Source organism: Colias croceus, chromosome 26 (genome assembly GCF_905220415.1).
Source record: "Colias croceus chromosome 26, ilColCroc2.1".
NCBI classification, from domain to species: Eukaryota; Metazoa; Arthropoda; class Insecta; order Lepidoptera; family Pieridae; genus Colias; species Colias croceus.
The window spans coordinates 7,167,054-7,178,451 of NC_059562.1; the positions used below are offsets into that span (position 1 = coordinate 7,167,054).

At 31.0% G+C, this 11,398-nt stretch overlaps 1 protein-coding gene across 1 annotated transcript; it reads left to right on the forward strand.

The window, feature by feature from the left end:
• Nucleotides 1-3,892: 3,892 nt before the first annotated feature.
• On the forward strand, nt 3,893-10,589 carry LOC123703489 (trypsin-7-like). The gene is made up of 6 exons (XM_045651504.1): nt 3,893-3,978; nt 4,293-4,450; nt 5,807-5,934; nt 6,360-6,615; nt 7,503-7,652; nt 10,422-10,589. The coding sequence occupies exons 1-6, from the start codon at nt 3,909-3,911 to the stop codon at nt 10,572-10,574; spliced, it is 915 nt and encodes a 304-aa protein (XP_045507460.1). The 5' UTR covers nt 3,893-3,908; the 3' UTR covers nt 10,575-10,589.
• Nucleotides 10,590-11,398: the final 809 nt, after the last annotated feature.

The following is an 11,398-nucleotide window of genomic DNA, read 5'->3' on the forward strand; positions in this document are numbered from 1 at the left end:
GTCTTTACTCTTAAGAATATAATCACAGTATTACCAATATTGTAATACTGTGATATAATCCGCTCGCTTTTACAACAAAACCGCTATCGAAAACAAGAACATTGAAAGCACTCGTACATTCGTCGCGATTTCAGTTATGGCGTATCGAGGGTTACTTACGAGCTGAATGTATGGCCTTATTCCTTTTCCTTTATTTACGGTGTCATTAAAATTGATGGGCCAACTTGCCAACTCGCGCTTTTCTCATTTCAATATAGCTTCAGGTTTTATAACTAGACTTCCTAGAAAAATTTTGTGTGATAATCTATACTAATTACTAATTGTCATCTATGCTAATACCACAGACTAATAATAATATACTACGTATAATACAACTAATACTATAAAGCTGGAGAGTTTGTATGTTTGAACGCGCTAATCTCGGGAACTACTGGTCCGATTTGAAAAAAATTTTCTGTGTTAGATAGCCCATTTATATATTATTATCTATATATATTATAGGCTATATATTATTATCATCACGCTAAGACCAACAGCTGGAGCGGAGCACTGCGGGTAAAACCTCAGGGCACAGCTAGTGTTCGATAAAAAAGCAACTATGAAATTTCTTGCCGGTAAGGAGAATCCTTATATACGGAGTTCCGAATCGGTGGTAAATGGTAAAAATATGTAAAAACGATTAAAAAGTGCTTCTAAAAGAAGTCTAATAAAGCTTCATGATGGACGATTAATCGTCCCATTGTGAGTGACAGGATGTATAATATATTCATATATTTAGTAATACAGATTTAAAAGAAAAATTCATATAAAAAAGCGTATCTATATTATTATGCATTAGTTATACAACATAATCAAAACTTTGATTAGTTCGTTTGTACGTTTTTTTATCTTTAATTATGTTTCAATGAATTTATTTTTAAATAATTTACGTCTTACAGATTTATGTTTTACGCGTTAGGATACGCTAATAAATTTCAACAGAAGCGTCATTGTAATCATGTGATTGATGTATCTGAAACTTTGCTTACGTCACTATATACATATATAATCGATTTGTTTGTACTGTTGTTCGTAATTAAAAAGTTTTTTCTTTTTATGAAATCGTCTTTACTCGTCTCTTTTAATTTAATGTATTATAGGGGAATTCCTTTGAAACATTCTAATTATTGTTTCATAAATAAATGATAATAAGCATCGAATCGTATTAACGCCTAGCTGTGCCACGCGGTTTTACCTGCATTGCTCCGCTCCTGTTGGTCTTAGTGTGATAATATATAGCCTAGCCCTCCTCGATAAATAGGCTATCTAACACCGAAAGAATTTTTCAAATCGGACCAGTAGTTCCTGAGATTAGCGCGTCAAACAAACAAACTCTTTAGCTTTCTAATATAAGTATAGATTTAGCTATATTCGATGGTTCACTTTTAGATATCTCAGTCCCTTTGCTGTTCCATGAAAAGGTATTTCCAGAAATCCCTTGTAAATCCCTGTTCTTTCATAGAATACCATAAAAGAACCTTTATGTTATTTCTTTATAGAGTCGTGTATTTTAATGCATATTACAACTAGCCCTTTCCAAAGGAGCTTACACGGTAATAACGGTTATGAAGTGAACTAAACTTTATCTAAGTGGGTCCATCTGATTTTGCGAGATCGAGCGACCTACGTAAAAATTAGTTGAATTACCTATTTCTAGTTTTACGTAAATAACAACGATTAGGAATTGGTTGACAGATCATAATAATTTAATATTATTAATAGACATTTAATAATTGCCCAAAAAAAATTAGGCCAAAATTTTCAAGAATGATAAGTGTCGTCTTAGAAAAAATACATTTGAAGCCAAAATAAGATCTTCATCTCTTTAACAGCATTTGTAATTTTGTATCACGTATAAATATTCTGAAAGATGTACATACCGTTTTCTTCTAACTCCGCAATTATATTCTGCAATTATATTAGTAATTATTATATTTCTTACTAGCGGTTCGCCCCAGCTTCACCCGTGGTCCATATTTCGCAATAAAAGGTAGCCTATGTTCTTTCTCAAGGACTCAAGATTGTCCGTGCCAAATTTCATCAAAATCGGTTGAGAGGTTAAGCGGGAAAGCGTAACAGACAGTCAGACAGAGTTACTTTCGCATTTATACTATTAGTCGGGATAAGTCAATATAGTATAAATAAATAAAAATTGCTATTTTATAAAAGGGAAAGTTCAAAGGTAATGTAATAGATTCGGTAGGTAATTAATTTTATTTTGGTTAAAGGTTAGACCTCTGTTGTTTAGTATATTAATAGCTTCTGTAACTAAATGTTATAATTATGTATATTTTAGTTGATTTCTCTATTTCATACACGTGTCAGAGTTTTACGTTTTAACTTTTAATCATTCTCGATTTTAATTATCTAGATTTTAATACTAGACAAACTCACCTTCAATTCTCGGAAAAACAATACAAGGGGAATAATATTATGCGATGGAATATCTTGGTATTCCCGTTTATGCAGGAATTTCTTCATAATAAGTATTTTTATAAGAAAAGTTTATCTTTGCAACGTTGTAAATTTTATTAATTTTTTCTCAAATATCTTGACGCATGTGCTGCAAAATGTTTTAATTGTATATTATTTTGCATTAAAAATTATTAAAATTATTGATTCGATACGATTTTAATATTTGATAACACGGTTATTATATTGATTGGGAAAATTTCAATTTTTCAAATTATTTTCAAGCCCAAAGTAAAAGAGATGACGTTTGTTGCTCTAATAACTTTATTATGAATTATGAAGTAACAAAATGGATTATTCAATTTTAATGTGGTTTTTAGGGAATGTAAAATCTGTTGAAATAGTTATTATCTGTTTCATATTATTAGAGAGACTTAATTTTGTAGATTGATTAAAAAATATTATTATATACTTTCATTCATTTGTAGACATTTTATATTCACAATTTAATAATTTAAATGTCAATTTTATGCGACAGTGATTTATGCAACTTTTGATGTATTGAAAAGTAAAAAATATGTTATGTTTATTTCAAAAATAGAGCTATATTTCATAAGAATAATTTTCGATCATAATAATCATTTTATTGTTGTTATTCTTTGAAGAATTAATGAGTAAACAATCAAATTGTATGTAGTTTATAGACTGTCTTGTTTTGTTTCACCTAAAACAAAATGAATAGGTAGGTACCTACATAGAAAATTCATATAACGCTTGTCCAAATAAAAGTAGCTGTTGAAAAAATCTGTTTAGACTTTTCATAGCCAAATAAACACATTTTTATGGATCTTTATTTTTAAAGTATCAAGCTCGATTCAGTTTAATTAAAATTAAAGCTATTATTTTGACGACAAAAAATATTTATTGATCATTATCCTTTTCCTACAAGATAAAGTCCGCCAGATTTCTTATCGTAACAAAATATTACAATATATACCTCTGTGCACAATTATGGTTGTTTACCTAGAAAACATGTTCAGCAAACGACTGTGTTTCACAATATTATTATTTTGTATTTGATGTTTGGCATAAAAACTATCCTATGTGTTAATCCAAGTTATCCAATATGTGTGCCTTTCATGACCAAACAAGTGACAAACAAACCTTAGCATTTATTATATTAATGGGATTTATATTTTATTTAGCTATAGTACTATGAGCATGGAATAAAACTACAATTATAAGTATTCAAATCACATTTTCAATTTTAATCTAATCTTCTAATCATCCCTATAATAAACATACATTGAAATAAAGAAAAAATACTAATACAGTTGAAAAATGAAATTGTATCGGAAACAGAAACACATCATAAACTTGTATATATAAATATAATTATATAGAGAGGCGTTAAGATTCCATTAGTCACATTACATTTAGTTCGTGTGTTTGTTAACATGTGCAAGTGTGTGCTGGTTCTGTTTGCGTTGTTTATTTCTTCTTATTGTGAAGATGATGATAAACCAGGTTAGTGTTGCATCGTATAAAATACATAGTTTATATATTTAAGGTAGAGCTTTGTGGTGCTATTTTGTTACAAACAAATATGTTATTTTATACCAGCAAGGATTTTCAATGAAAATATATGAGAAAAAAAAACTGTAACCTTTTCCAGTTATTTTTTAATCGGAAACATAAAGGTAAAGTAATATTTTAAGAAAATAACGTCTAAATGAACACAAAAAAAATTAACACAATTCGTATTTACCAATTTTCCGTAGTATGTCTAAATAACAAAAAATATTGTTATAATATAAGTAGGTATTTTATAATATCCACAGTTCCCGAATACCGCGGTCTCCTCACACCAGAATGTGTCAGAAAGTACCACGCGCTGTACATCTCGCGCTACGTCCCCCCGCGCACCTATCGATACTACCACGAGGTCAACTTGCCGGCCTTGTATGATCAGGAGGACAGCGCTGAACGGACTGTTGATGTAAGTTTTTGGTAATAGTAGTTTATTCATTCAAGTTTGAACTACTTACTGTAAGTATTTATTAATAGCTATGCCCGAGGTTCGAATCGTAAATCTACCCTGATTAAGAGAGATATTAAGGCCGTGTACGCGGTCCGTGCGCTGTTTGGCTCAAATATGTGATTTTTCAAACCAGATTGTCCATCAACCACTTATCTTACAAACATATGAATTACTAATAATTTTAGGGAATTTTATTGTCTATATAGTTAGTTAAGAGTTTTTTTCAATTAATACAGTATTTGTGAATACCATCAAGATAACTGAGCCGATGATTACTTGATTTCACTTTTAGTGTCAATTTCGAAGCTAAAAATATCTGAAATTGCTGACAGATCTAACACACATTTTTTTTAACTAACTGCAAAAATCCTTATTAAAATAGTTAGTTAAAAGATTTTTTTAATTTGGACTCCTAACTTACGAAATTAAAATCCGAACAATGTGAATTTTTTTAGAAATTATACTCGACAAAATGATTATTTTCACCAAGATATTTGACTTAGTTGAATATAATTTATACATATTGCAATAAAAGAACGTATTACTTATAAGATAAAATTTAAAAAATCAACTAAGGTACCTCTATTATTTTTCTACAATTTTTTTTAAAGTACTATAAAACACTGCGCGCGACCCGATTAAAATCAGTCGGCAGCGAGCCTTCCCAGCGAGAGGACATGTTGCTCGGCGCTCTCCTGTGGACCTATGCTGTTCATAGTAAAAGGATAGCGCAAGCCGCGATCTATCGTAATAGATCGCGGAGATTTTGACTTGCGTTAAATTGAATAAGCGCTCTTAAGGCCATTGAGCCTTCTAATTTAGCTGGTAATGAAATTGAAAAATCTGAATTGCGTGAGTTTTTTTTTTTACATTTTGACCGCTTAAAAGATGGCCTATAACTTCATTATTGTAACTTATATAATACGAATCTGATTAATTATGTACGTGGGTGTGAAATTAGATTTTAATAATTAAAACAACGTTACATCAATAATTACATAATATAACGTGTAATTTATATATAAATACATAAGCGTAGGTATTTAGTAACGACAAACATTGGTTTAGTTTAAAACGTACCTACCTATAGATTTCAGGGTAACGAGGAATTGAAACATTAAACATTAAATATAAAATAGAAAAATATGTTCTAAACACTTGATTTGATTAGGTTATTTCATTAAATTTGAAAAATTGTTGTAGTAAACCATTGACTTTATTTTTTTTTTGTAATTACTCTATTAGTGATCGTTTTAAGTTAATGATCAACTAAATCACGGTATGAAACAAAATTAAACAATAAACATGTTACAGATTGGTTGGAGGATAGTGGGAGGTCGGTTTGCGAGTATCCGGGAGGTGCCGTTCCAGGTCATGTATGGGAAGTACTGTGGAGGGGCGCTCATAGCACCCGAGTGGGTTATCACAGCTGCACATTGTAAGTAAGTATAGTATATCAAACATAGTCTGAAAGAAATACTTTTAAATTTTTAACATTCAATGTGTTTGTTCTGTATGATCTAGCTGTGCACAATCTAGATTACTTTCATAACATAACAGAATGTAATATAGTGTTGTACCTACTATGTTCTACAATATTTAAAAAACCTGTTAAAATACATAGATGGGTTCTTAAATTCATAGGAATTTGATAAAGAAACATCTATTACAGAGAGAAATCACAAATGTTTTTATTTTACTAAATTAAAGTGAGATAATATTGTTTATTCACATTTCCGATTTGACAGAGAGTAAACTTACCAAATAATATTTCCAAGGATTCATAGAACTAGGAAAAATGGCGTCAAATTTTCAAGATTCTAATCCTTTATCTTTTTTGATTTGTCTACACATATCCATCCACCAGGTCATACGAGAAATACGTCTACATCGGTTCCACACAACGCAGCGAAGCAGCCCCCTTCAAGGTCTGCGCACACTTCATCCATCCCATGTGGAACGTCTCCAGGCTCCACAGCCACGACTTCGATTACCAGCTCGTACTGCTGGAGAAAGCTGTTCCTGTGACTGACAGTTCCAGGCCCATCGCGATTGGTAGTATTGATGATGTGAAGCCAGGGATAATGGTGTCGATCAGTGGATGGGGACATTTGCAGTATAAGGTATGTTGATTTACTATGTGAAATAGCAGCGTCGCATTTGATGGTAATCGAGATATGCTTAACAGATAATGTGCTGATTTTAAACACTTTAAATTATACTACGTAATTGTACATCTGGACACCAGTGAAGATCAAACCCATGTGCGTAGCCAGGGATGGGCGCTTGCACCACCACAAAAAAACTGATAATTCCGTTTTTAGAATTATTTTGTTGTATAGTCAGAAAGTAAGTTAGTTAGTTATAAGTTGCATAGTCAGACAGGCAATATTATAAAATACAAAATTATATTATAATTAGCGCGAAAATATCGAATCAATTTCAACTAGGTTACGTTTAAGTACCCTAATCCTAACCTTGCAATGCCTTTTAAATTAGCATTTGATCGAAAATGTTCCTAATTCATGTTTTTTAATAAAAACATTGACTAATAGCTGCTCTTGATAACGATAGTTCATGGCACATGAATGAGCTGGATTCGTCACGGTAAGGATAAGCAACATTCTTGTGCAGTTATTGTAATGAGCAAGCGTTTATTTTACTTCCCTTATTCAAATAATAAAGTTCATAGGAGAAACGGAACCGATTTTAAAGCTTATATTAATTTAATCTATCGGTATGTTTGTATTGTAAGATTCAAAAGGTGACTGGTCCACTTAAAAATTTAATTTAACCTAAAATTTTATTTTTACGTTTCTCTATCTGTCGAGTCTTATTGCTTAGGATGAAGATGGATGGAATATCGATATTTTTATTTCAATAGGTAATCTAAATTTATTTTTCCTTAACTTGCCACGATTCTTTTCGAGATTTGACCAACTACGGGTTCCGTCGGTTTCAATTTCGTCCTTCGATCTATACATTTACTAATAAAATTTTAATTGAACAGAAAAGCAAAATGCAAGAGTACTTACGCCGCGCCTATGTGCCTGTCATGGCAGACGAGACCTGCAGAACAATGCCAGACGGGAACTACGACAAGATCACACCTAGAATGTTCTGTGCGGGATATGTCAATGGTACCAAGGATTCGTGTCAGGTAAATCCCTACTACTTTATCCTACTAATATTATAAATTGCAAGTTTGTCTGTTTGTTTGTTTGTTACTCCTTCACGTAAAAACTGCTGAACCGATTTTCATTTTTGGCGTATTATTATAAACAAGAAAGTAAATCTGTCTGTGCCTCTTCATTTCTAGCGCCTAAACCATTGAATTGGTTTGCATAAAAATTTCTAATAAATATAGTTTCATGTCAAGGACATAGGATATATATTTTTCCCGGTAATTCCACCATTACGGGAACTATAGGTACAAGTTTTTATTTTACAACGCGGGTGAAGCTGCGGGTCATAGTTTTATGTTATTACATAAAAAAAAAACAAAATCGGCACTACATACTTACAAAAATATATTTAAAAAATGCAAATATTATTTTATTAAAATATGATTTATAACTATTTGTGATATATACTTCAACCACAGTATTACAATATCTATATTGTAATACTGTGCTTCAACGCCATCTAGAATTGAATTACAGGCCTATGTGAAATGTTTAGGTACTTCTAAATGTAAACAATTTCCAATTATTATGTAAACATAATTAAAGTAATTAGTATAACAGTAAATAATTTATATTATGCTAATTAATTGTTTATAAATAATGCAATAATTTTATTAGTTGTTATGAATTGAAAATCTAAATATTGAATTTGGATTCGAAGAATTGAACGAAAATATTAAATACCTTTAATAATATATTTTTCGTTCCTGGAATCACAATAGGTACAATATTACTCTCGGTAAGGTCCATTGTTGATGAATGTACTTTAATATCAAAGCTTGCTTACATTTAAATTCGCAATTTTGATTAGATTCACATAAATTCTAAACAAATTAGTATTTTACAGGTACACATAAAATAGGTACCCAGTACATTAAAATTATACAATTTTGAAAAAAAAAAATGTTCACGTGTAAGTAATCCATTAAAATAAGGCAACCTTCTGCAATAAGATGCAAAACTGTATACTTCCAAGCTAAAATATTATGCTCTTGTTATTTTAAAACATATAAAATTATCCTTTTGTTATTTTAAAACATACATATATAACTTATCTTCATAATTAGCAGCAAACAATACAGTTCATGAAACTGTAAACTTCCTACGTCAGTTGCGACTTCACATTTCGTCTTAATTCATTACTGAAATATTGCCTCGTGACCTATACATGATACAATTTGAGTGTTGAACAAACGAAAGTTTTTATCAAATGTAGACAGTGACGTATTAATAAGTCGCAGTTAAGGGCGACAGATTTTAGGGGCGTGAGAACGAGATGCGCTAAATTTTTACCTAAAATAAAAAATTGAAAGAAACTTTACTACCATATTGTATAGTGTCAAAAGTTTATTATACTTTAGAGTTAGATCTGTTAGTGGCAGAAAGGTCATTGAAACATTTTGGACGACGCGACGAAACAACAGTTTTTTATTTCGTATCAATCTGGTACTGTGGTAAAAACAATACAAAATTTGGAAATACCTACATGTCACCATGCCCCAGGCTGACCTACATTTTTATAGCAATCCAATTAATGAACAAACACGACTAATTATACTCCAAACAATCCCGTATGTAATTAAACTATGCTCCGAATAAAATTGCAGAGAAAATATGAATAATGCAACTGTGAGATTCTCCTGTTTTGTTTGGAAAACTTTAATGGAATTAAGCGTGTTTTATCATTTGCGGAATTGTTATTGTGAATTTTGATGGGATGAGTGCAGCTTGAAGTTAATGCTTCAAGATTTAGCGCGGTTGGTTTCGCGGTTAATGTAAAACTTTAAAATACATATTAAGAGAGTAAGTTTTGTTTAAATTTAACGCAGGAATTTTGGACTATACCTACCTATATTATCACAGCGCATGGCCGATCTTAACTGTTTTTTTTTTTGACAAATGAGATTTAAAATACATAAATGTTCCGTAAGCTGTTTATAATATTAAGTATTGAGTCCTAGTTTAAATAATATAAACTACCCTAATTAACCAAGAATAAAATTACATACCTCGGACCCTCCATAACCTCTGTATAAAATTGATTTTAAAGCCTTTTAATTCGCAGAAGTTAGTCTAGATACGTGGAATTTTATTATAAAATGAATACCTTGACCCATAAAAGAATTTTGAACTTTACTGGGGCAAAAAGTTTGGAATATTTATCTTTATAACGAGTATTATAATTACGTATTTAACTTGCAGTTGAAATGAATTATTTTTTGAATTAAAATTAAAATGCACACGTGTTAGCATGTTGATAACCTCTGGTTGTATATTTTCTTAATGATTCTATATTCATACTATTTACATTACTGATACCGGTATTTTAATAAAGGATAGTTCAATTTTACTTTACATTTGATTAAATGAAATTTTGCTGAAACACGAATCTTAGTTACTATTAAGTTTTATACTTCATCATGAGACGGACACGCTTATCCACCTAAATATTATAGGAACGTCACGCCTACCGATCTGTCTGCGTATTTTTGTAACTATACAAAATATGTTATTTCCCAACTTAAATTTTTAATCTACGACGTCACAAAATGACACATAATTAATCTTATTTTTAGTTAGATTGTATACTTTAGCATTTATTAATATTAATAGCGATAGAAAACTATGTTATTGCGATTCAAAAGTGCTTCTAAAAGTTTAATTAAACTTTTTGAATGAATGTTTGAGCTTTTTTTAGATTTTTTGTCTTCCAACGTTTTTCTTTACCACTTATTTCTTTCCAGGGTGACTCTGGTGGCCCAGCGGTGGTGAACGGTCGTCTTGTGGGGATGGTATCGTATGGTGTGGGGTGTGGTGGGGCCCAGCACCCTGGGGTCTACAGTTTGGTGCCGATGGCCAGGGACTGGATACGATCTGTTACTGGACTGCCTTTGTAATAAATGTTATGAATATGATGCGTGTTTTATTTGTCATACTTAAGTACTAATTTATTTTATTTACAATAGTAGTTTCGATAGTTTCTAATCAAACTACTATTATCTAACATTAACAAGAATTGAAGCATCCTTTTAGCCACTAAAATAGAAAGACGAGAACAAACTCGATCACCGATATAAGTCCATACACGATGTAGCTGGCCATGACGTCACAGCAAGCGAAACATTATTATCTTCTTCTTATTCCTTTCCGACATTTAATCCTAATGCCATTACAGAAAATAATAAAGCCTGCACTGCTTAATAAAGGCGACGAAATTAAAAAATGCTACGTAAACTTAATTGAATCAAGTTGATAATGAAGTAAGGCTTTATGAGACTTTTCCCTGAACACAATATTATTTATCTCTCGTCGGAAATCGTATTAACATCTTTTAAAAAATTAAATTGGTTCCCTCGCTTCATTAAGATAGCTATTGTGGTGGAAATTGTGTCATATTATTTTTCTAGCGAGTTTTTACTGTGTAAAAGAAATATGTTAGTGGAACGGGATTTATGTATCTAGTCTGTGTGTGTTTCTCGTATTTGAGTTAGGTATAGTATACAGTAATTGGAATCAGTAATTTTATTTACACTGTTTAATACTACTGCTTCACTTACTTGTTTCCATGTTGAACATTTATATTTTACGTAATCTAATCAATGTCTATGACAAAATATTTAATCCAGATCCAGTCAGTCGTCGTACGTAGAAGAGTAATAGGTATACTATGTTCCAAACTCAGAAAATACACAGTACAATAGTAATATTGCTTTGCGATATA